General features: G+C 47.8%; 1 protein-coding gene across 1 annotated transcript in view; it reads right to left on the reverse strand.

Annotated features, from left to right (window-relative positions):
* Nucleotides 1–6240: 6240 nt before the first annotated feature.
* Nucleotides 6241–27345, reverse strand: part of LDLRAD1 (low density lipoprotein receptor class A domain containing 1) — a 67403-nt gene continuing 46298 nt past the window's right edge. Inside the window, exon 6 of the mRNA XM_063939632.1 lies at nt 6241–8404. Within this exon, the coding sequence (XP_063795702.1) occupies nt 8256–8404 (149 nt within the window). The 3' untranslated portion in view covers nt 6241–8255. The remainder of the gene's footprint in view (nt 8405–27345) is intronic.

Here is a 27345-nt window from a genome sequence, read left to right on the forward strand (position 1 = left end):
ATTTGAAAGCATCATACAGTACTAACAAGTCAGTTGTGTTTGCTGATACACACCCTACAGTACATTCATTTTAACAGGTATGGGTCATTGGGTCGACACGGTCTAGGTCGACCCCAAAATGTTGACTTGCACAAGGTTAACCTGAGAAAAAGGTTGACACAAGCGCAAAAGGTCGACATCTGAAAATGTCAACATGAGTTTTTTAAAGTTTATTAGGGTGTCAGTTTTTTACGTTTGAATCCATGGGCCTGCAATGAGTGCACCACTTCGCTCTAAAGACAGACGGGGTTATTCAGTACGGATTGCAGATTGCTAAAAAAGCAGAATCTGCAATCCGTTCTTTCGCATGCTGGTGGCCGCCCAGCATGCGGAATGGCCTGCCCAGCAGCTGTGACCGTAATTGCGGTTGCACCAACTGTGGACGGTCCTCTGCAGCGGCAGCTAGGCTGCGTATGCAGGAGGTCCGCCGCCATTTTTTAGATTGGAGTGGCTGTGTGTGAGGTCACGCAGCCGCCCCCATTTCTCTGACGTCCTAGTGGATGCTGGGAACTCCGTAAGGACCATGGGGAATAGCGGGCTCCGAAGGAGGCTGGGCACTCTAGAAAGATTTATGACTACCTGGTGTGCACTGGCTCCTCCCACTATGACCCTCCTCCAAGCCTCAGTTAGATTTTGTGCCCGGCCGAGGTTGGATGCACACTAGGGGCTCTCCTGAGCCCTTAGAAAGAAAGTATAGATTTAGGTTTTTTATTTTCAGTGAGACCTGCTGGCAACAGGCTCACTGCAGCGAGGGACTAAGAGGAGAAGAAGCGAACTCGCCTGCTTGCAGCCGGATTGGGCTTCTTAGGCTACTGGACACCATTAGCTCCAGAGGGATCGACCGCAGGCCCAGTCCTTGGTGTTCGGTCCCGGAGCCGCGCCGCCATCCCCCTTACAGAGCCAGAAGCAAGAAGAGGTCCGGAAAATCGGCGGCAGAAGACATCAGTCTTCACCAAGGTAGCGCACAGCACTGCAGCTGTGCGCCATTGCTCCTCACACACACTTCACACTCCGGTCACTGAGGGTGCAGGGCGCTGGGGGGGCGGGCGCCCTGAGAAGCAATTTTTAACACCTTGGCTGGCAAAAATACCACAATATATAGCCCCAGAGGCTATATATGTGGAAAATACCCCTGCCAGAATCCAGAAAAAAGCGGGAGAATAGTCAGCGGAAAAGGGGCGGAGCTATCTCCTGCAGCACACTGGCGCCATTTCTCCTTCACAGATCCGCTGGAAGGAAGCTCCCTGGCTCTCCCCTGCAGTCTACACTACAGAAAAGGGTAAAAAAAAAAAAGAGAGGGGGGGCACTAAATTTAGGCGCTGTATAAATTATATAGAAAAAGCAGCTATAGGGGACATAACTCAGTTAGTCCCTGCATTATATAGCGCTCTGGTGTGTGCTGGCATACTCTCACTCTGTCCCCCCAAAGGGCTTTTGTGGGTCCTGTCCTCTGTTGGAGCATTCCTTGTGTGTGTGCGGTGTGTTGGTACGGCTGTGTCGACATGTTTGATGAGGATAATGATGTGGAGACGGAGCAGATGCCTTTAGAAGGGATGTCACCCCCTGCGGGGCAGACACCTGAGTGGTTGAGCTTATGATAAGAAATTTGACGACATGCCAAATGTGGGACAGCCGACTTCTCAGCTCGTGCCTGTCCAGGCGTCGCACAGGTCATCAGGGGCTCTAAAACGCCTGCTACCTCAGACCCAGATGTCGACACTGATACTGACACCAGTGTCGACGACGATGAGTCTAACCTGATGCCCACTAAGGCCATTCACTGCATGATTGAGGCAATGAAAGAGGTGTTACACATTTCTGATATAAATACAGGTACCACTAAAAAGGGTATTCTGTTTGGGGAGAAAAAACTACCCGTAGTTTTTCCCCCATCAGATGAATTAAATGAAGTGTGTGAAGAAGCGTGGGCTTTCCCTGATAAAAAAATTGGTAATTCCTAAGAAGGTACTAATGGCGTTCCCTTTCCCGCCAGAGGATAGGTCACGTTGGGAAACACCTCCTAGGGTGGATAAAGCGCTCACACGTTTGTCTAAAAAGGTGGCACTACCGTCTCCGGATACGGCCGCCCTCAAGGAACCTGCTGATAGAAAGCAGGAGGCGATCATGAAGTCTGTATATACACACTCAGGCATTATACTTAGGCCAGCTATTGCGTCAGCTTGGATGTGCAGTGCTGCCGCTGCGTGGTCAGATAAACTGTCAGAAAATATTGACACATTAGACAGAGACACGATCCTGTTAACCATAGACCATATAAAAGACTTATATATGAGAGATGCACAGAGGGAAATCTGCCGACTGGCATCTAAAGTTAGTGCATTGTCCATTTCTGCTAGGAGAGGCTTAATAAGGGTGAGGAATTATTTGGGGATGGTCTCTCGGACCTAGTTTCCACAGCAACGTCTGGGAAGTCAGCATTTTTACCCCATGTCCCCTCACAGCCTAAGAAGGCGCCGTTTTATCAGGTTCAGTCCTTTCGGACCCAGAAAAACAGGCGTGGAAAAGGCGGGTCTTTTCTATCCAGAGGCAGAGGTAGGGGAAAAAGGATGCAACAAACAGCAGGTTCCCAGGAGCAAAAGTCCTCCCCCGCTTCTTCTGCCAAGTCCGCCGCATGACGGTGGGGCTCCACAGGCGGAGCCTGGTACGGTGGGGGGCCGCCTCAAGAATTTCAGCGATCAGTGGGCTCGCTCACAGGTGGATCCCTGGATCCTTCAAATAGTATCTCAGGGGTACAAACTGGAATTCGAGGCGTCTCCACCCCACCGGTTCCTAAAATCTGCCTTGCCGATTGCTCCCTCAGACAGGGAGGCGGTGCTAGCGGCAATTCACAAGCTGTATTCCCAGCAGGTGATAATCAAGGTACCCCTACTTCAACAAGGCCGGGGTTACTATTCCACACTATTTGTGATACCAAAACCGGACGGTTCGGTGAGACCCATTTTAAATTTGAAATCCTTGAACACATACATAAAAAAATTCAAGTTCAAGATGGAATCGCTCAGGGCGGTTATTGCAAGCCTGGAAGAGGGGGATTACATGGTATCCCTGGACATCAAGGATGCTTACTTGCATGTCCCCATTTACCATCCTCACCAGGAGTACCTCAGATTTGTGGTACAGGATTGCCATTACCAATTCCAGACGCTGCCGTTTGGACTGTCCACGGCACCGAGGGTATTTACCAAGGTTATGGCGGAAATGATGATACTCCTTCGAAAAAAGGGAGTTTTAATTATCCCGTACTTGGACGATCTCCTAATAAAAGCGAGGTCCAAGGAACAGTTGTTGGTGGGAGTAGCACTATCTCAGGAGGTGCTGCACCAGCACGGCTGGATTCTGAATATCCCAAAGTCACAGCTGGTTCCGACGACACGGCTACTGTTCCTGGGTATGATTCTGGATACAGTCCAGAAAAAAGTGTTTCTCCCGGAGGAGAAAGCCAGGGAGTTGTCATCTCTAGTCAGAGACCTCCTGAAGCCAAAACAGGTATCAGTGCATCGCTGCACGCGGGTCCTGGGAAAGATGGTGGCTTCTTACGAAGCAATTCCCTTCGGCAGGTTCCATGCCAGAATCTTTCAGTGGGACCTGTTGGACCAGTGGTCCGGATCGCATCTTCAGATGCATCGCTTAATAACCCTGTCTCCAAGAACCAGGGTGTCTCTACTGTGGTGGCTGCAGAGTGCCCATCTTCTAGAGGGCCGCAGGTTCGGCATACAGGACTGGGTCCTGGTGACCACGGATGCCAGCCTTCGAGGCTGGGGGGCAGTCACACAGGGAAGAAACTTCCAAGGACTATGGTCGAGTCAGGAGACTTCCCTTCACATAAATATTCTGGAACTAAGGGCCATCTACAATGCCCTAAGTCAAGCAAAATCCCTGCTCCTACACCAGCCGGTGCTGATCCAGTCAGACAACATCACGGCAGTCGCCCATGTAAATCGACAGGGCGGCACAAGAAGCAGGATGGCGATGGCAGAAGCCACAAGAATCCTCCGATGGGCGGAGAATCATGTACTAGCACTGTCAGCAGTGTTCATTCCGGGAGTGGACAACTGGGAAGCAGACTTCCTCAGCAGACACGACCTCCACCCGGGAGAGTGGGGACTTCATCCAGAAGTCTTCCAGATGCTGGTAAACCGTTGGGAAAAACCACAGGTGGACATGATGGCGTCCCGCCTCAACAAAAAGTTAAAAAGATATTGCGCCAGGTCAAGGGACCCTCAGGCGGTAGCTGTGGACGCTCTAGTGACACCGTGGGTGTACCAGTCGGTTTATGTGTTCCCTCCTCTGCCTCTCATACCAAAGGTATTGAGAATAATAAGAAAGCGAGGAGTAAACACAATTCTCGTGGTTCCGGATTGGCCAAGACGAGCGTGGTACCCGGAACTTCAAGAGATGCTCTCAGAGGACCCGTGGCCTCTACCGCTCAGACAGGACCTGCTACAGCAGGGGCCCTGTCTGTTCCAAGACTTACCGCGGCTGCGTTTGACGGCATGGCGGTTGAACACCGGATCCTAAAGGAAAAGGGTATTCCGGAAGAAGTCATTCCTACGCTTATTAAGGCCAGGAAAGATGTTACGGCAAAGCATTATCACCGCATATGGCGAAAATATGTTGCATGGTGCGAGGCCAAAAAGGCCCCAACAGAGGAATTTCAACTAGGTCGATTTTTGCATTTCCTGCAAGCAGGAGTGAATATGGGCCTAAAACTAGGCTCCATTAAAGTACAGATCTCGGCTCTGTCGATTTTCTTTCAAAAAGAACTAGCTTCAGTACCTGAAGTTCAGACATTTGTGAAAGGAGTGCTGCATATTCAGCCCCCGTTTGTGCCTCCTGTGGCACCTTGGGATCTCAACGTGGTGTTGAGTTTCTTAAAATCACATTGGTTTGAGCCACTAAAAACCGTGGATCTGAAATATCTCACGTGGAAAGTGGTCATGTTATTGGCATTGGCTTCAGCCAGGCGAGTGTCAGAATTGGCGGCTTTATCATGTAAAAGCCCTTATCTGATTTTCCATATGGATAGGGCAGAATTGAGGACTCGTCCCCAATTTCTCCCTAAGGTGGTGTCAGCGTTTCACCTGAACCAGCCTATTGTGGTGCCTGCGGCTACTAGGGATTTGGAGGACTCCAAGTTGCTAGACGTTGTCAGGGCCCTGAAAATATATGTTTCCAGGACGGCTGGAGTCAGAAAATCTGACTCGCTGTTTATCCTGTATGCACCCAACAAGCTGGGTGCTCCTGCTTCTAAGCAGTCTATTGCTCGCTGGATTTGTAGTACAATTCAGCTTGCACATTCTGTGGCAGGCCTGCCACAGCCAAAATCTGTAAATGCCCATTCCACAAGGAAGGTGGGCTCATCTTGGGCGGCTGCCCGAGGGGTCTCGGCTTTACAACTTTGCCGAGCAGCTACTTGGTCAGGGGCAAACACGTTTGCAAAATTCTACAAATTTGATACCCTGGCTGAGGAGGACCTGGAGTTCTCTCATTCGGTGCTGCAGAGTCATCCGCACTCTCCCGCCCGTTTGGGAGCTTTGGTATAATCCCCATGGTCCTTACGGAGTTCCCAGCATCCACTAGGACGTCAGAGAAAATAAGAATTTACTCACCGGTAATTCTATTTCTCGTAGTCCGTAGTGGATGCTGGGCGCCCATCCCAAGTGCGGATTGTCTGCAATACTTGTAAATAGTTATTGTTAACTAAAGGGTTATTGTTGAGCCATCTGTTGAGAGGCTCAGTTGTTTTCATACTGTCAAACTGGATATAGTATCACGAGTTGTACGGTGTGATTGGTGTGGCTGGTATGAGTCTTACCCGGGATTCTAAATCCTTCCTTATTATGTCAGCTCGTCCGGGCACAGTGTCCTAACTGAGGCTTGGAGGAGGGTCATAGTGGGAGGAGCCAGTGCACACCAGGTAGTCATAAATCTTTCTAGAGTGCCCATCCTCCTTCGGAGCCCGCTATTCCCCATGGTCCTTACGGAGTTCCCAGCATCCACTACGGACTACGAGAAATAGAATTACCGGTGAGTAAATTCTTATTTTTCCCCGCTCCGCCCCACGAACACCTCTGCCTGTCAATCTAGGCAGAGGCATTCGCAGCCAATGCGATCACACTACCGCCGTCGGGGTTATTGACCTAAATAACCCCTAGAGTACCCATTTTAACTTTACAATCATAAAGAAATATACAAGTTTATTTGATAATCGGAAAAGCATGTAACAGTCATATGCAGTACAGTATGCGTTTTATTATTTACAGTGTACATCAATAAAGAAACGTGAGCGAAGCTGCAGGATATAGCCTGATGTGACTAATCTACCATGACTAATATATGGAAGTATTCCAGTGGTGGACCAGTGGTAGGCATGTTACATCTGCCGGATGTTAGAGATTATATGGGGCCTCTGCACAGGACCAGGTGACTGTTTCTCCCCAGAAGAGGACCAGGGAAGCCTAATCTGCAGCTCAGAGCTGGGAATACCTGCAGATGGGAGGTTAAGATCCCAGAGCTCCTCATTAGTCCGTGCTGTAACTGGTCCTCTCACCTTTCCTATGCTCCTCACTGGATTCCCTTTCCAGCATATTGCACAGAACCATGGAACCGTGGAATCATGGACACAAATTTGTGGACAGAGTGCAAATGTAGAACAACAGAAAGAAACAGAGGCCCTCATTCCGAGTTGATCGGTCGCAAGGCGAATTTAGCAGAGTTACACACGCTAAGCCGCCGCCTACTGGGAGTGAATCTTAGCTTCTTAAAATTGCGACCGATGTATTCGCAATATTGCGATTACTAACTACTTAGCAGTTTCTGAGTAGCTCCAGACTTACTCTGCCTGTGCGATCATTTCAGTGCTTATCGTTCCTGGTTGACGTCACAAACACACCCAGCGTTCGCCCAGGCACTCCCACCGTTTCCCCGGCCACTCCTGCGTTTTTTCCGGAAACGGTAGCGTTTTCAGCCACACGCCCCTGAAACGCCGTGTTTCCGCCCAGTAACACCCATTTCCTGTCAATCACATTACGATCGCCGGAGCGAAGAAAAAGCCGTGAGTAAAATTACTTTCTTCATAGTAAAGTTACTTGGCGCAGTCGCAGTGCGAACATTGCGCATGCGTACTAAGCGGATTTTCACTGCGATGCGATGAAAAATACCGAGCGAACAACTCGGAATGAGGGCCAGAGGACACAGTGGGTGCAGCAACAAATAGTAAGTGGAACTGAAGGTATAAGAACCCTTTAGATCAGGCATTTCCAACCTTGGTCTACAAGGCACACTAAAGGCCCGTACACACTGGTCGATATATCGGCCGTTCTCTTGAACGGCCGATATATCGCGGGAGCGTCGGCCAGTGTGTACGGGCGATACGTCTGTGAACTCCGTCGTTCACAGACGTATCGCGTCGGCTGCGCAGCACAGCCGACGGCCAATATATCTAACGATATATTGGTGCGTCGCTGTGTGTACGGGGCGGTCGTCCGACCGCCCTACACATGCTGCGGCGCCCGGGGGTGATTGACCCAGTTCATGATGTCAGTCCCCCAACGGATCGGGTAGTGTGTATGCACAGCACACTGCCCGATCCGTACATAGATATATCTGCAGATCAATTGATCTGCAGATATATCTACTGGTGTGTACCCACCTTTACAGTCAAGGTTTTAGTGAGATTCATGCTTGACCACAGGTGGCTTAATTAGTATCTCAGTTATTTTGATTTAACCATCTGTGCTGCAGCCTGGATGTCACAAAAACCTGCACTTTTAGTCTGCCTTGAGGACAGGTTGAGAATGCCTGCTTTAGATCGTAAGCGGTCATGTACAAAGGGCCCTATTTTCTCATGTAATGTCCTTTTACTTAGTATCTCACATCACGCAGAAAACGTGCCAACGAGTAATCACCAAGCCTTATCTTCCTGTGCCCTATGGTGAGGTCAGAGTCCTGCCACATCTCTCATACCTCGCACCTCATACCTCACACTGGAGCAATATGATGCTGAAACAAAGTAATGTCCTCATGATGTCTATTTTTGGGCATGAGAAATGTAAACTGAAAAGCAAGTTTTATCTGCCGTTAATTGGATTTCAGGTTAAGGCTCCGATCAAGAGTTCTCTGCAGGGCTTCCAAAAGTAGAGAATATATCCTATATTTATATATATACACAGGCATTTCTTGGAACCCTGCCCATGTCACTTCTTGCACGTGTACTCATCAGACCAGTTTATGCAATTTTGGGCTCCGTTCTGGCATAGAGTGATGGGGATGCAGTAGCAGTACTGGTAGAGGACGGGGCTGCAGGTCCACCAGGAATTAGAGTCACAGTAGTCACAGGATGCCACTAGCGAGAGAGGAGAGAAAAGAGTCAGGCAATAATAAGAATTTACTTACCGATAATTCTATTTCTCGGAGTCCGTAGTGGATGCTGGGGTTCCTGAAAGGACCATGGGGAATAGCGGCTCCGCAGGAGACAGGGCACAAAAAGTAAAGCTTTAGGATCAGGTGGTGTGCACTGGCTCCTCCCCCTATGACCCTCCTCCAAGCCTCAGTTAGGTACTGTGCCCGGACGAGCGTACACAATAAGGAAGGATTTATGAATCCCGGGTAAGACTCATACCAGCCACACCAATCACACTGTACAACCTGTGATCTGAACCCAGTTAACAGTATGATAACAGCGGAGCCTCTGAAAAGATGGCTCACAACAATAATAACCCGATTTTTGTAACTATGTACAAGTAATGCAGATAATCCGCACTTGGGATGGGCGCCCAGCATCCACTACGGACTCCGAGAAATAGAATTATCGGTAAGTAAATTCTTATTTTCTCTATCGTCCTAGTGGATGCTGGGGTTCCTGAAAGGACCATGGGGATTATACCAAAGCTCCCAAACGGGCGGGAGAGTGCGGATGACTCTGCAGCACCGAATGAGAGAACTCCAGGTCCTCCTTAGCCAGGGTATCAAATTTGTAGGATTTTACAAACGTGTTTGCCCCTGACTAAATAGCCGCTCGGCAAAGTTGTAAAGCCGAGACCCCTCGGGCAGCCGCCCAAGATGAGCCCACCTTCCTTGTGGAATGGGCATTTACATATTTTGGCTGTGGCAGGCCTGCCACAGAATGTGCAAGCTGAATTGTATTACACATCCAACTAGCAAAAGTCTGCTTAAAAGCAAGAGCACCCAGTTTGTTGGGTGCATACAGGATAACAGCAAGTCAGTTTTCCTGACTCCAGCCGTCCTGGAACCTATATTTTCAGGGCCCTGACCACATCTAGCAACTTGGAGTCCTCCAAGTCCCTAGTAGGCGCAAGACACCACAATAAGCTGGTTCAGGTGAAACACTGACACCACCTTAGGGAGAGAACTGGGGACGAGTCCGCAGCTCTGCCCTGTCCGAATGGACAAACAGATATGGGCTTTTTTGAGAAAAAAACCACCAATTTGACACTCGCCTGGTCCAGGCCAGGTCCAAGAGCATGTTCACTTTTCATGTGAGATGCTTCAAATCCACAGATTTGACTGGTTTTAAACCAATGTGTTTTGAGGAATCCCAGAACTACGTTGAGATCCCACAGTGCCACTGGAGGCACAAAAGGGGGTTGTATATGCAATACTCCCTTGACAAACTTCTGGACTTCAGGAACTGAAGCCAATTCTTTCTGGAAGAAAAATCGACAGGGCCGAAATTTGAACCTTAATGGACCCCAATTTGAGGCCCATAGACACTCCTGTTTGCAAGAAATGCAGGAATCGACCGAGTTGAAATTTCTTCGTGGGGCCTTCCTGGCCTCACACCACGCAACATATTTTCGCCACATGTGGTGATAATGTTGTGCGGTCACCTCCTTTCTGGCTTTGACCAGGGTTGGAATGACCTCTTCCTGAATGCCTTTTCCCTTAGGATCCGGCGTTCCACCGCCATGCCGTCAAACGCAGCTGCGGTAAGTCTTGGAACAGACATGGTACTTGCTGAAACAAGTCCCTTCTTAGCGGCAGAGGCCATAAGTCCTCTGTGAGCATCTCTTGAAGTTCCGGGTACCAAGTCCTTCTTGGCCAATCCGGAGCCATGAGTATAGTTCTTACTCCTCTACGTCTTATAATTCTCAGTACCTTAGGTATGAAAAGCAGAGGATGGAACACATACACCGACTGGTACACCCACGGTGTTACCAGAACGTCCACAGCTATTGCCTGAGGGTCTCTTAACCTGGCGCAATACCTGTCCCGTTTTTTGTTCAGACGGGACGCCATCATGTCCACCTTTGGTAATTCCCAACGGTTTACAATTATGTGGAAAACTTCCCCATGAAGTTCCCACTCTGCCGGGTGGAGGTCGTGCCTACTGAGGAAGTCTGCTTCCCAGTTTCCATTCCCGGAATGAAACACTGCTGACAGTGCTATCACATGATTTTCCGCCCAGCGAAAAGTCCTTGCAGTTTTTGCCACTGCCCTCCTGCTTCTTGTGCCGCCCTGTCTATTTACGTGGGCGACTGCCGTGATGTTTTATCCCACTGGATCAATACCGGCTGACCTTGAAGCAGAGGTCTTGCTAAGCTTAGAGCATTATAAATTTACCCTTAGCTATATTTATGTGGAGAAAAATCTCCAGACTTGATCACACTCCCTGGAAATTTTTTCCTTGTGTGACTGCTCCCCAGCCTCTCGGGCTGGCCTCCGTGGTCACCAACATCCAAAACTGAATGCCGAATCTGCGGCCCTCTAGAAGATGAGCACTCTGTAACCACCACAGGAGAGACACCCTTGTCCTTGGATATAGGGTTATCCGCTGATGCATCTGAAGATGCGATCCGGACCATTTGTCCAGCAGATCCCACTGAAAAGTTCTTGCATGAAATCTGCCGACTGGAATTGCTTCGAAGGAAGTCACCATTTTTTTACCATGGCCCTTGTGCAATGATGCACTGATTTTAGGAGGTTCCTGACTAGCTCGGATAACTCCCTGGCTTTCTCTTCCGGGAGAAACACCTTTTTCTGGACTGTGTCCAGAATCATCCCTAAGCACAGGAGACTTGTTGTCGGGATCAGCTGCGATTTTGGAATATTTAGAATCCACCCCTGCTGTTGTAACAGTATCCGAGATAGTGCTACTCCGACCTCCAACTGTTCCCTGGACTTTGCCCTTATCAGGAGATCGTCCAAGTAAGGGATAATTAAGACGCCTTTTCTTCGAAGAAGAACCATCATTTCGGCCATTACCTTGGTAAAGACCCGGGGTGCCGTAGACAATCCAAACGGCAGCGTCTGAAACTGATAGTGACAGTTCTGTACCACGAACCTGAGGTACCCTTAGTGATAAGGGCAAATTTGGGACATGGAGGTAAGCATCCCTGATGTCTCGGGACACCAGATAGTCCCCTTCTTCCCGGTTCGTTATCACTGCTCTGAGTGACTCCATCTTGATTTGAACCTTTGTAAGTGTTCAAATTTTTTTAGATTTAGAATAGGTCTCACCTAGCCTTCTGGCTTCAGTACCACAATATAGTGTGGAATAATACCCCCTTTTCTTGTTGTAGGAGGGGTAATTTAATTATCACCTGCTGGGAATACAGCTCGTGAATTTTTTCCCATACTGCCTCCTTGTCGGAGGGAGACCTTGGTAAAGCAGACTTCAGGAGCCTGCGCAGGGGAAACGTCTCGACATTCCAAACTGTACCCCTGGGATACTACTTGTAGGATCCAGGGGTCCTGTACGGTCTCAGCGTCATGCTGAGAGCTTGTCAGAAGCGGTGGAACGCTTCTGTTCCTGGGAATGGGCTGCCTGCTGCAGTCTTCTTCCCTTTCCTCTATCCCTGGGCAGATATGACTCTTATAGGGACGAAAGGACTGAAGCTGAAAAGACGGTGTCTTTTTCTGCAGAGATGTGACTTAGGGTAAAAACGGTGGATTTTCCAGCAGTTGCCGTGGCCACCAGGTCCGATGGACCGACCCCAAATAACTCCTCTTCCTTTATACGGCAATACACCTTTGTGCCGTTTGGAATCTGCATCACCTGACCACTGTCGTGTCCATAAACATCTTCTGGCAGATATGGACATCGCACTTACTCTTGATGCCAGAGTGCAAATATCCCTCTGTGCATCTCGCATATATAGAAATACATCCTTTAAATGCTCTATAGTCAATAAAATACTGTCCCTGTCAAGGGTATCAATATTTTTAGTCAGGGAATCCGACCAAGCCACCCCAGCTCTGCACATCCAGGCTGAGGCGATCGCTGGTCGCAGTATAACACCAGTATGTGTGTATATACTTTTTATGATATTTTTCCAGCCTCCTGTCAGCTGGCTCCTTGAGGACGGCCCTATCTATAGACGGTACCGCCACTTGTTCTGATAAGCGTGTGAGCGCCTTATCCACCCTAAGGGGTGTTTCCCAACGCGCCCTAACTTCTGGCGGGAAAGGGTATACCGCCCATATTTTCTATCGGGGGGAACCCACGCATCATCACACACTTCATTTAATTTATCTGATTCAGGAAAAACTACGGTAGTTTTTTCACATCCCACATAATACCCTCTTTTGTGGTACTTGTAGTATCAGAAATATGTAACACCTCCTTCATTGCCCTTAACGTGTGGCCCTAATAAGGAATACGTTTGTTTATTCACCGTCGACACTGGATTCAGTGTCCCTGTCTGTGTCTGTGTCGACCGACTAAAGTAAACGGGCGTTTTAAAACCCCTGACGGTGTTTTTGAGACGTCTGGACCGGTACTAATTGTTTGTCGGCCGTCTCATGTCGTCAACCGACCTTGGCGCGTGTTGACATTATCACGTAATTCCCTAAATAAGCCATCCATTCCGGTGTCGACTCCCTAGAGAGTGACATCACCATTACAGGCAATTGCTCCGCCTCCTCACCAACATCGTCCTCATACATGTCGACACACACGTACCGACACACAGCACACACACAGGGAATGCTCTGATAGAGGACAGGACCCACTAGCCCTTTGGAGAGACAGAGGGAGAGTTTGCCAGCACACACCAAAAACGCTATAATTATATAGGGACAACCTTATATAAGTGTTTTCCCTTATAGCATCTTTTTTATATATTTCTAACGCCAAATTAGTGCCCCCCCTCTCTGTTTTAACCCTGTTTCTGTAGTGCAGTGCAGGGGAGAGCCTGGGAGCCTTCCCTCCAGCCTTTCTGTGAGGGAAAATGGCGCTGTGTGCTGAGGAGATAGGCCCCGCCCCTTTTTCGGCGGCCTCGTCTCCCGCTCTTAACGGATTCTGGCAGGGGTTAAATATCTCCATATAGCCCCCGGAGGCTATATGTGAGGTATTTTTAGCCAAAAAAGGTTTTCATTTGCCTCCCAGGGCGCCCCCCTCCCAGCGCCCTGCACCCTCAGTGACTGCCGTGTGAAGTGTGCTGAGAGGAAAATGGCGCACAGCTGCAGTGCTGTGCGCTACCTTAAGAAGACTGAGGAGTCTTCTGCCGCCGATTCTGGACCTCTTCTCGTTTCAGCATCTGCAAGGGGGCCGGCGGCGAGGCTCCGGTGACCATCCAGGCTGTACCTGTGATCGTCCCTCTGGAGCTAATGTCCAGTAGCCAAGAAGCCAATCCATCCTGCACGCAGGTGAGTTCACTTCTTCTCCCCTAAGTCCCTCGTTGCAGTGATCCTGTTGCCAGCAGGACTCACTGTAAAATAAAAAACCTAAGCTAAACTTTTCTAAGCAGCTCTTTAGGAGAGCCACCTAGATTGCACCCTTCTCGGCCGGGCACAAAAATCTAACTGAGGCTTGGAGGAGGGTCATAGGGGGAGGAGCCAGTGCACACCACCTGATCCTAAAGCTTTACTTTTTGTGCCCTGTCTCCTGCGGAGCCGCTATTCCCCATGGTCCTTTCAGGAACCCCAGCATCCACTAGGACGATAGAGAAATTTATTTAATGGTACCATACAAACTCCAGCTCCTAGTGTGACATAATTGTGAAGCATATCTAAAGGGCCCTACACACTTGCCGATGTGTATGAGCGATACGAACGATCTTGTTCAGTAAAGAACGATAAATCGTTCATATCGCTCAGTGTGTATGCACAAACGATGAGCGTCCCTGTGGTCATTCATCGTTGGTTTTCCCTCGTTTAGAATGGCAAGCCAATTTGGACAGTGGTTGTTAACCGATGAAAACAAACATTGTCCAAATCGGAAACATCGCCAAGTCTGTAGCCATTAGGCTTTCTGGTAGTGAATGGATATAGCAATCTACTGATCTAACATTGCTCTCTGATCCGGATAATTGCCATCTCACCTCTTTTTTTTTTTTTTTCTTCCAACACATTTTTATTGGATTTTCGCAGAAAATAGAACATACAGACATATAGAAAATATGGTAACAAAAATAATCAAGCAGAAGGTTTCAATATTAATCGAAGCAACAGAGATATATACAGATTATTGCAATAAAATAAAGTAGCCTGTGCATTATAGCATTATAGTCGTTCCAGAAACATATAGAAGAAAATTTCAAAATTGAAAAAAGATGACATTGAATAAAGAAATTTGTGCAATATATTTACATAAGACTGCCATTGCTTTCTTTACCGTCTTCTATAGTTAAAAACATACATTAATTGAAACTCGTAAGCATATCACAGAAGAGCAGAGGAAACAAATAGAAACCATCATACAGTGTACAGTAAAACGCCTATAATATTCCAAATACCATAGGAAACATGAAAGAAAAGAAAAAGGAAAAGGGGTGAGGAGGAAAGAGAAGGGGAAGAAAAGGAAGGTGGGGATGAGAGGGGAGGGGGGAAGGCGTGGGGATGACGAGACCTCTACAAACCAGTATCAGCACACAAATAATAACATCTTTTGAGTAACCCCACTAGTAACACACCAAGGTTATACAATAATAATCACCAGAGAGAGAGTGGACTATATTACAGCCTGTTCAACGATCACCGTAATCTGGGAATATTCCTCAGGAGATCTTGTAATTATACAAGGTCTCTATTTATCAAAGACTTTTTTAGCCCCCACCTGAACGTTTGGTAACAATGAATGTCGTTCAAAATACAATAATTTTTGCAACAAGTTGTGAACTTCTGTAACGGAAGGAGCGGTTTTGGAAATCCAAGAATTTAAAATGATCTTTTTGGCCACAGTGACAGGCACTGTTAAAAATGGTAAAAGGTATTTATCACAGGCAGACAGACCACGTATAAAAATTGGCAAATAACATTGGAATTGGTTCTAGGGGAATATGTAAAGAGAAAGAGGAGTTAATAAAGTTCCTTATTTTATGCCAAAAACATTTAATCTGGCCACAAGACCAGAAATTGTGAAAAAATGTGGCCGAGGAGTGATGGCATTTAGGACATGAGCCATCTTCTTCCTGGACAAAAAAGCTCCTTTGTTTCTGTGATACATATACGCTCTATACAGTGTTTTGACATGAGTTTCTTGAAGAGAGGATGTATGCAACGTTTTATGATAATATTTACATAGCATAGTTCCAGATATGGGAGACAAAATATCTCCCCTCCATAGCTCAGCCGTGGACTCCCACACAATGTGTTTACCAGGAGATATAAGTTTCTGTAAATATGTTTAGTTTTGTAAGTAGTTTTTAAATAATTGTCGGCTATTTGAGCTATAGGATCTGGAGACCATGGCTGTAACATTATGGGGGAGAGAGATCTGACAGTGTGCAAGTTGGCTATATGGAAATCTATAATGGTCCGAGACCCCATACGTCTCCTTCAAATGCGAGAAAGATATGAATTGACCACCCGGATCAAAGACTTGGGAAGTGCTGCGTAATCCCTTCAGTTTAAGTCTGTGAAATCTTGTAATTATTATTATTATTATTATTATTATCCTTTATTTATATGGCGCCACAAGGGTTCCGCAGTGCCCAATTACAGAGTACATAAACAAATAATCAACCAGGAAAACAGTAACTTACAGTTGACTACAATATAGGACAAGTACAGGGTAAATAAACATAGCTACATCAGCAGATGACACTGGAATAAGTATCAGGTGGCAGAAGACAGCTGGATTTGGTGCAGCTGAAGATTATTAAAGTAAGAAAAGGGTAAGCACATGAGGGATGAGGGCCCTGCTCGTGAGAGCTTACATTCTAAAGGGGAGGGGTAGACAGACAGGGGTGAGACAGATGGGGTACATAGAGAGCGTGGAACAGAGGTTTAGGATGAGATTTGGCTGGGTTTGGTGAAGAAGTGGGTCTTGAGAGCCCGTTTGAAGTTTTGTGGAGAGTCTGAGGGGGAGAGGTAGGGAATTCCAGAGAAGTGGTGCAGCACGTGAAAAATCTTGGAGGTAGGAGTGGGAGGAAGTAATCCGTAGACAGGAGAGTCGGCGAGCATTAGCAGAGCGAAGAGGACGGGTGGGAGTGTAAAGCGAGATAAGATCAGAGATGTAGATGGGAGAGGAGTGGGTGAGGGCTTTGTAAGCAAGTGTGAGAAGCTTGAAATGGATTCTGAAGGGAGCCAGTGAAGGTCTAGTAAGAGAGGAGATGTGGACGTAGTGCGTTTGGTGAGGAAAATGAGCCGGGCAGCAGCATTGAGGATAGATTGGAGTGGAGAGAGGTATTTGTCAGGAATGCCAGTCAGGAGGAGATTACAGTAGTCCAGTCTAGAGATGACCAGTGAGTGGATAAGAGTCTTAGTAGCATCCTGGGTCAGAAAGGGTCTGATCATGGAAATATTTTTTAGATGAAAACGGCAGGTTTGTGAGAGGTGCTGAATGTGTGGTTTGAAGGAGAGGGAGAAGTCAAGGATTACTCCAAGACAGCGCACTTGGGGGGTAGAGGAGATAGTAGTGCCATCAATGGATAATGAGATTGTAGGAGGTGAGGTTATGCGGAAGGGAGGGAAGATGATCAGCTCGGTCTTAGACATGTTAAGTTTAAGAAAGCGCTGGGACATCCAGGAAGAGATAGCAGAGAGACAGTTGGAGATACGAGTGAGGAGAGTAGGGGAGAGGTCTGGAGAGGAAAGATAGATTTGAGTGTCATCAGCATAGAGATGATATTGGAAACCAAAAGAACTAATGAGCTTACCTAGTGAGGACGTATAGAGAGAGAAGAGAAGAGGACCAAGGACAGAACCTTGGGGTACCCCTACAGTTAGTGGAAGTGAGGGGGAGGTGGAGTCATGAGAGGAGACAGAGAATGAACGGTCAGAAAGGTAGGACGACAACCAAGAGAGGGCAGTGTCACGCAGACCAATGGAGTGAAGGATTTGCAGTAGGAGAGGATGGTCCACAGTGTCAAAAGCAGCAGAGAGATCAAGTAGAATAAGTAGAGAGTAGTGTCCCTTAGATTTAGCAGCATGGAGGTAATCCAGGAATGAACATGGGGTTGCCCCAGAGAGGAATCCATTTAGAATTTTAGGGTTTTTTACCTAACTTCTTATTAGTTGCCCACCAAGCATTATATGTGTCCTTAAAAAACAGATTAGTGTACATCCCTGAATGTAAATTCGTTCTAGGTCTATGCAGGAGTGCTCCAGGAGCATAGGGTGAAAATAAAGCACAGTCTAATTCATAAGTAGTGTACCTACTTGTTTCCAGTAACCAGTCCAGAATATACCCGAACATTAAGGAACGGGAGTATTGGAGTAAATACGGAAATCCCCACCCCACCCCCACCTCCCCCCTCCATCTATTTTTTGCAATTGGAATTTCTGTCTGGATAGCCTTCATTTTTTTGATTTCCACAAGAATGTCTGAAAAATGGAATATAGCTCCCCGGTATCAGCCAACGTAAGTCAAATTGGCAACATTTGCATGCAATACGTAAGCTTTGGTAGAAGCATAGGTGGTCATTCCGAGTTGATCGCTAGCTGCATTCGTTCGCTGTGCAGCTATGAGGCAAAAAAACGGCACGCGCAAAGTAATATTACAACGAACGATGTAGTTTCACACAGGGTCTAGCGATGCATTTCAGTCGCACTGCTTGCTGCAGAGTGATTGACATGAAGGGGGCGTTTCTGGGTGTCAACTGACCGTTTTCAGGTAGTGTTCAAAAAAACGCAGGTGTGCCAGGAAAAACGCAGGCGTGGCTGGGCGAACGCAGGGCGTGTTTGTGACGTCAAAACGAGAACTGAACAGTCTGCAGTCATTGCAAGCGCGGAGTAGGTTTTGAGCTACTCTGAAACTGCACAAAAAAACTTTGCAGCCGCTCTGCGATCCTTTCGTTCGCACTTCTGCTAAGCTAAAATACACTCCCAGTGGGCGGCAGCATAGCGTTTGCACGGCTGCTAAAAACTGCTAGCGAGCAACTCGGAATGACCACCATAGTCTATAGTACTTCCATCCTGCCCAGCAATGATAAAGGAAGATTACTCCAGTTTTCCATAGACTTAGTAAAATGAGTGATCATTGGGGTATAGTTTAATTTGTATAAAATGGACAAATTATTTGGGATCATAATACCAAAATATTTAAGAGAGGAGTGCATAATTTTGATGGAGTTTAAAATATCCTTGCCTGGGAAAGTGTGTGTGTGGGGGGGCCTCTAAGCATTAGGAGTTTCGATTTGTCAACATTTATTTTATACCCCAAAAAGAACTAAAACGTTGAATAATATCAAAAACTAAAGGAATAGAATGAGTGGGATCAGATAAAAAGAGCAACATATCATCGGTGAAAAGGGATAAACGGAAATCTACATTGTCTATCAGAATACTGGACTACAAAGGGCATTATCTTAAAGCTATTGCTAACGGTTCCAAAGCTAACACGAATAAGAGGTGGCACCCTTGACCGGTTCCTCTGAGTATAGGGAAATTGTCCGGTAAAGAGCCGTTGCAGATTATTTGGGAGGAGGAATAAATATATAAGGTCTGTAGGAGTGACAAATTGATGCGGGAATCCAAAGTGGAGTAATGTATCATACAGATGATCCCAATGTACCATGTCAAATGCTTTTTCAGCATCAAGGGATAAAATAGCTTTTGGCACATCAGATATGGCACATTGGGACCTACACACCACTGCTAAAACCCGCCTGATATTTACCACCGGGTTTCTACTTTTAACAAAACCCGTCTGATCGGGATGTATAATATCAGGGAGTATTACTTTAATTCTGTCAGCCAATATTTTGGTCAGTAATTTATAGTCGATATTAAGAAGAGATATCGGCCTATAAGAACCCGGTTCAGAAGGATTACGACCCGGCTTTGGACGTAACCTCAGAACAGCTGAGTTAAAGTAAGGGGGCATAGATCCAGAGGTGATAATAAGATTTTACTTACCGGTAAATCTATTTCTCGTAGTCCGTAGTGGATGCAGGGGACTCCGTAAGGACCATGGGGAATAGACGGGCTCCGCAGGAGACAGGGCACTTTAAGAAAGAATTAGGAATACTGGTGTGCACTGGCTCCTCCCTCTATGTCCCTCCTCCAGACCTCAGTTAAGGAAACTGTGCCCGGAAGAGCTGACAGTACAAGGAAAGGATTTTGGAATCCAGGGTAAGACTCATACCAGCCACACCAATCACACCGTATAACTCGTGATAAACTTACCCAGTTAACAGTATGAACAACAACAGAGCATCAGACAAACCTGATGCAACCATAACATAACCCTTATTTAAGCAATAACTATATACAGGTATTGCAGAAGAAGTCCGCACTTGGGACGGCCGCCCAGCATCCACTACGGACTACGAGAAATAGATTTACCGGTAAGTAAAATCTTATTTTCTCTAACGTCCTAGTGGATGCTGGGGACTCCGTAAGGACCATGGGGATTATACCAAAGCTCCCAAACGGGCGGGAGAGTGCGGATGACTCTGCAGCACTGAATGAGAAAACACAAGGTCCTCCTCAGCCAGGGTATCAAACTTGTAGAACTTTGCAAAGGTGTTTGAACCTGACCAAGTAGCCGCTCGGCAAAGCTGTAATGCCGAGACCCCTCGGGCAGCCGCCCAAGAAGAGCCCACCTTCCTTGTGGAGTGGGCTTTTACTGATTTTGGAAGCGGCAATCCAGCCGCAGAATGAGCCTGCTGGATCGTGTTACAGATCCAGCGAGCAATAGTTTGCTTTGAAGCAGGAGCACCCAGCTTGTTGGACGCCTACAGGATAAACAGCGACTCAGTTTTCCTGACTCTAGCCGTTCTGGCTACATAAACCTTCAAAGCCCTGACTACATCCAGTAACTCGGAATCCTCCAAGTCACGAGTAGCCACAGGCACCACAATAGGTTGGTCAATATTTTCCAGCTACCCAGAGGAATCCCAGAGAGGCACCATCCAACCACCGCATTGCATGAGGTACCCACAACTTTTGGGACATTCATTCCATCCAAAACCCTCTAGCGGTCTATGGAAATTACAAAGGACTCTCCTGGTACCATCTAAATGGGACTCATATAGTGGAAAACCACTGGATATATACCATCCATGGGCAATATTTGGAACGGATTCTCCAGAGCTCATATGACACATGTCCGGAATTAACATTTTGGGTAAAAATTTACATTTCCAAAGCATGCATATGGTATAATAAAATTGCACATAATAATACTGTTTTCTCTGACGTCCTAGTGGATGCTGGGGACTCCGTCAGGACCATGGGGATTAGCGGCTCCGCAGGAGACAGGGCACAAAAATAAAGCTTTAGGATCAGGTGGTGTGCACTGGCTCCTCCCCCTATGACCCTCCTCCAAGCCTCAGTTAGGTTTTTGTGCCCGTCCGAGCAGGGTGCAATCTAGGTGGCTCTCCTAAAGAGCTGCTTAGAAAAAGTTTTTAGGTTTTTTATTTTACAGTGAGTCCTGCTGGCAACAGGCTCACTGCAACGAGGGACTTAGGGGAAAAGAAGTGAACTCACCTGCGTGCAGGATGGATTGGCTTCTTAGGCTACTGGACACCATTAGCTCCAGAGGGATCGAACACAGGCCCAGCCATGGAGTCCGGTCCCGGAGCCGCGCCGCCGACCCCCTTGCAGATGCCGAAAAGTGAAGAGGTCCAGAAACCGGCGGCAGAAGACTTTTCAGTCTTCATGAGGTAGCGTACAGCACTGCAGCTGTGCGCCATTGTTGTCACACACTTCACACCAGCGGTCACGGAGGGTGCAGGGCGCTGCAGGGGGCGCCCTGGGCAGCAATGAGAATACCTTGTTCTGGCTAAAAAATACATCACATATAGCCCCTGGGGCTATATGGATGTATTTAACCCCTGCCAGGTCTCAGAAAAACGGGAGAAGAAGCCCGCCGAAAAGGGGGCGGGGCCTATTCTCCTCAGCACACAGCGCCATTTTCCCTCACAGAAATGCTGGTGGGAAGGCTCCCAGGCTCTCCCCTGCACTGCACTACAGAAACAGGGTTAAAACAGAGAGGGGGGGCACTTATTTGGCGATATGATTATATATATTAAGATGCTATAAGGGAAAAACACTTATATAAAGGTTGTCCCTGTATAATTATAGCGTTTTGGTGTGTGCTGGCAAACTCTCCCTCTGTCTCTCCAAAGGGCTAGTGGGGTCCTGTCCTCTATCAGAGCATTCCCTGTGTGTGTGCTGTGTGTCGGTACGTGTGTGTCGACATGTATGAGGACGATGTTGGTGAGGAGGCGGAGCAATTGCCTGTAATGGTGATGTCACTCTCTAGGGAGTCGACACCGGAATGGATGGCTTATTTAAGGAATTACGTGATAATGTCAACACGCTGCAAGGTCGGTTGACGACATGAGACGGCCGGCAAACCAATTAGTACCTGTCCAGGCGTCTCAAACACCGTCAGGGGCGTTAAAACGTCCTTTGACCTCAGTCGGTCGACACAGACACGGACACTGACTCCAGTGTCGACGGTGAAGAAACAAACGTATTTTCCTTTAGGGCCACACGTTACTTGTTAAGGGCAATGAAGGAGGTGTTACATATTTCTGATACTACAAGTACCACAAAAAAGGGTATTATGTGGAGTGTGAAAAAACTACCTGTAGTTTTTCCTGAATCAGATAAATTAAATGAAGTGTGTGATGATGCGTGGGTTTCCCCCGATAGAAAATTATTGGCGGTATACCCTTTCCCGCCAGAAGTTAGGGCGCGTTGGGAAACACCCCTTAGGGTGGATAAGGCGCTCACACGCTTATCAAAACAAGTGGCGGTACCGTCTCCAGATAGGGCCGCCCTCAAGGAGCCAGCTGATAGGAGGCTGGAAAATATCCTAAAAAGTATATACACACATACTGGTGTTATACTGCGACCAGCGATCGCCTCAGCCTGGATGTGCAGCGCTGGGGTGGCTTGGTCGGATTCCCTGACTGAAAATATTGATACCCTTGACAGGGACAGTATTTTATTGACTATAGAGCATTTAAAGGATGCATTTCTATATATGCGAGATGCACAGAGGGATATTTGCACTCTGGCATCAAGAGTAAGTGCGATGTCCATATCTGCCAGAAGTTGTTTATGGACACGACAGTGGTCAGGTGATGCAGATTCCAAACGGCACATGGAAGTATTGCCGTATAAAGGAGAAAAAGACAACGTCTTTTCAGCCTCAGTCCTTTCGTCCCCATAAGGGCAAGCGGGCAAAAGGCCAGTCATATCTGCCATGGGATAGAGGAAAGGGAAGAAGACTGCAGCAGGCAGCCCATTCCCAGGAACAGAAGCCCTCCACCGCTTCTGCCAAGTCCTCAGCATGACGCTGGGGCCGTACAAGCGGACTCAGGTGCGGTGGGGGGGTCGTCTCAAGAGTTTCAGCACGCAGTGGGCTCACTCGCAAGTGGACCCCTGGATCCTACAAGTAGTATCCCAGGGGTACAGATTGGAAATTCGAGACGTCTCCCCCTCGCAGGTTCCTGAAGTCTGCTTTACCAACGTCTCCCTCCGACAGGGAGGCAGTAGTGGAAACAATTCACAAGCTGTATTCCCAGCAGGTGATAATCAAAGTACCCCTCCTACAACAAGGAAAGGGGTATTATTCCACACTATATTGTGGTACTGAAGCCAGACGGCTCGGTGAGACCTATTCTAAATCTGAAATATTTGAACACTTACATACAAAGGTTCAAATCAAGATGGAGTCACTCAGAGCAGTGATAGCGAACCAGGAAGAAGGGGACTATATGGTGTCCCGGGACATCAGGGATGCTTACCTCCATGTCCCAATTTGCCCTTCTCACCAAGGGTACCTCAGGTTCGTGGTACAGAACTGTCACTATCAGTTTCAGACGCTGCCGGTTGGATTGTCCACGGCACCCCGGGTCCTTACCAAGGTAATGGCCGAAATGATGATTCTTCTTCAAAGAAAATGGACGATCTCCTGATAAGGGCAAGGTCCAGAGAACAGTTGGAGGTCGGAGTAGCACTATCTCAAGTAGTTCTACGACAGCACGGGTGGATTCTAAATATTCCAAAACCGCAGCTGTTTCCGACGACACGTCTGCTGTTCCTAGGGATGATTCTGGACACAGTCCAGAAAAAGGTGTTTCTCCCGGAGAAGAAAGCCAGGGAGTTATCCGAGCTAGTCAGGAACCTCCTAAAACCAGGAAAAGTGTCAGTGCATCATTGCACAAGGGTCCTGGGAAAAATGGTGGCTTCTTACGAAGCGATTCCATTTGGCAGATTTCACGCAAGAACTTTTCAGTGAGATCTGCTGGAAAAATGGTCCGGATCGCATCTTCAGATGCATCAGCGGATAACCCTGTCTCCAAGGACAAGGGTGTTTCTTCTGCGGTGGCTGCAGAGTGCTCATCTACTAAAGGGCCGCAGATTCAGCATTCAGGACTGGGTCCTGGTGACCACGGATGCCAGCCTGAGAGGCTGGGGAGCAGTCACACAGGGAAAAAATTTCCAGGGAGTGTGATCAAGTCTGGAGACTTCTCTCCACATAAATATACTGGAGCTAAGGGCAATTTACAATGTTCTAAGCTTAGCAAGACCTCTGCTTCAAGGTCAGCCGGTATTGATCCAGTGGGACAACATCACGGCAGTCGCCCACGTAAACAGACAGGGCGGCACAAGAAGCAGGAGGGCAATGGCAGAAACTGCAAGGATTCTTCGCTGGGCGAAAAATCATGTGATAGCACTGTCAGCAGTGTTCATTCCGGGAGTGGACAACTGGGAAGCAGACTTCCTCAGCAGGCACGACCTCCACCCGGGAGAGTGGGGACTTCATCGGGAAGTATTCCACATGATTGTGAACCGTTGGGAAAGACCAAAGGTGGACATGATGGCGTCCCGCCTGAACAAAAAACTGGACAGGTATTGCGCCAGGTCAAGAGACCCTCAAGCAATAGCTGTGGACGTTCTGGTAACACCGTGGGTGTACCAGTCGGTGTATGTGTTCCCTCCTCTGCTTCTCATACCCAAGGTACTGAGAATTATAAGACATAGAGGAGTAAGAACTATACTCGTGGCTCCGGATTGGCCAAGAAGGACGTGGCACCCGGAACTTCAAGAAATGCTCACAGAGGACTCATGGCCTCTGCCGCTAAGAAGGGACTTGCTTCAGCAAGTACCAGGTCTGTTCCAAGACTTACCGCGGCTGCGTTTGACGGCATGGCGGTGGAACGCCAGATCCTAAGGGAAAAAGGCATTCCGGAAGAGGTCATTCCTACCCTGGTCAAAGCCAGGAAGGAGGTGACCGCACAACATTATCACCACATGTGGCGAAAATATGTTGCGTGGTGTGAGGCCAGGAAGGCCCCACGAAGAAATTTCAACTCGGTCGATTCCTGCATTTCCTGCAAACAGGAGTGTCTATGGGCCTCAAATTGGGGTCCATTAAGGTTCAAATTTCGGCCCTGTCAATTTTCTTCCAGAAAGAATTGGCTTCAGTTCCTGAAGTCCAGAATTTTGTCAAGGGAGTATTGCATATACAACCCCCTTTTTGTGCCTCCAGTGGCACTGTGGGATCTCAACGTAGTTCTGGGATTCCTCAAATCACATTTTAAACCGCTCAAATCTGTGGATTTGAAATATCTCACATAAAAAGTGACCATGCTGTTGGCCCTGGCCTCGGCCAGGCGAGTGTCAGAATTGGCGGCTTTGTCTCACAAAAGCCATATCTGATTGTCCATTCGGACAGGGCAGAGCTGCGGACTCGTCCCCAGTTTCTTCCTAAGGTGGTGTCAGCGTTTCACCTGAACCAGCTTATTGTGGTACCTGCGGCTACTAGGGACTTGGAGGACTCCAAGTTGCTAGATGTTGTCAGGGCCCTGAAAATATAGGTTTCCAGGACGGCTGGAGTCAGGAAAACTGACTTGCTGTTATCCTGTATGCACCCAACAAACTGGGTGCTCTTGCTTCTAAGCAGACGATTGCTCGTTTGATTTGTAGCACATTTCAACTTGCACATTCTGTGGCAGGCCTGCCACAGCCTAAATCTGTCAAGGCCCATTCCACAAGGAAGGTGGGCTCATCCTGGGCGGCTGCCCGAGGGGTCTCGGCATTACAACTCTGCCGAGCAGCTACGTGGTCGGGGGAGAACACGTTTGTAAAATTCTACAAATTTGATACCCTGGCTAAAGAGGACCTGGAGTTCTCTCATTCGGTGCTGCAGAGTCATCCGCACTCTCCCGCCCGTTTGGGAGCTTTGGTATAAACCCCATGGTCCTGACGGAGTCCCCAGCATCCACTAGGACGTCAGAGAAAATAAGATTTTACTTACCGATAAATCTATTTCTCGTAGTCCGTAGTGGATGCTGGGCGCCCATCCCAAGTGCGGATTGTCTGCAATACTTGTACATAGTTATTGTTACAAAAAAATCGGGTTGTTATTGTTGTGAGCCGTCTGTTCAGAGGCTCCTACGTTTGTCATACTGTTAACTGGGTTCAGATCACAAGTTGTACGGTGTGATTGGTGTGGCTGGTATGAGTCTTACCCGGGATTCAAAATCCTTCCTTATTGTGTACGCTCGTCCGGGCACAGTATCCTAACTGAGGCTTGGAGGAGGGTCATAGGGGGAGGAGCCAGTGCACACCACCTGATCCTAAAGCTTTATTTTTGTGCCCTGTCTCCTGCGGAGCCGCTAATCCCCATGGTCCTGACGGAGTCCCCAGCATCCACTACGGACTACGAGAAATAGATTTATCGGTAAGTAAAATCTTATTTTTTTAAGTAGGTAGTGTTTTTAATAAATTGTTATTAATTTTACACATTATAGTGGATATTGTTCATTTCCTCTCAAAGCGCAGCCTCCTTCTCTTTTTTGTAATTTGGTACATATGAAAAGATGACCCCACATTTGGCAGAAATTGCGGACGAGTCCGCAATTCTTCCCTGTCCATATGGAAAACCAAATAGGGGCTTTTATGTGACAAAGCCGCCAATTCTGACACACGCCTAGCTGAAGCCAAGGCTAATAGCATGACCACCTCCCACGTGAGATATTTTAACTCCACGGTTTTAAGTGGCTCAAACCAGTGTGATTTCAGGAAACTCAACACCCCGTAAAGATCCCAAGGTGCCACTGGGGGCACAAACGGGGGCTGAATATACAGCACTCCCTTTACAGACGTCTGTACTTCAGGTAGAGAAGCTAGTTCTTTTTGAAAGAAAATGGATAGGGACGAAATCTGGACCTTATTGGACCCCAATTTTAGGCCCAAAGTCACTCCCGACTGTAGGAAGTGAAGGAAACGGCCCAGCTGGAATTCCTCTGTAGGGGCATTCCTGGCCTCACACCAAACAACATATTTTCGCCGTATACGGTGATAATGTTTAGCCGTCACGTCCTTCCTAGCCTTTATTAGCGTAGGAAAAACCTCATCCGGAATCCCTTTTTCTACTAGGATCCGGCGTTCAACCGCCCTGCCGTCAAACTCAGCCGCGGTAAGTCTTGGAACAGACAAGGTCCCTGCTGCAACAGATCCTGCCTTAGAGGCAGAGGCCATGGGTCCTCTGTGAGCATTTCTTGCAGCTTTGGATACCAAGTCCTTCTTGGCCAATCCGGAACAATGAGTATTGTTCTCACTCCTCTTTTTCTTATGATTCTCAGCACCTTGGGTATGAGAGGAAGAGGAGGAAACGCATAAACCGACTGGTACATCCACGGTGTCACCAGTGCGTCTACAGCTATCGCCTGAGGGTCTCTTGACCTGGCGCAATACCTCTGTAACCTTTTGTTGAGGCGGGGTGCCATCATGTCCACCTGTGGCAGTTCCCACCGACCTACAATCTGCGCGAAGACTTCTTGATGAAGTCCCCACTCTCCCGGGTGGAGATCGTGCCTGCTGAGGAAGTCTGCTTCCCAGTTGTTCACTCCCGGAATGAACACTGCTGACAGTGCTCGTACGTGATTCTCCGCCCATCGAAGAATTCTGGTGGCT

This window comes from Pseudophryne corroboree, chromosome 9, assembly GCF_028390025.1.
Source record: "Pseudophryne corroboree isolate aPseCor3 chromosome 9, aPseCor3.hap2, whole genome shotgun sequence".
Lineage (NCBI taxonomy): Eukaryota > Metazoa > Chordata > Amphibia > Anura > Myobatrachidae > Pseudophryne > Pseudophryne corroboree.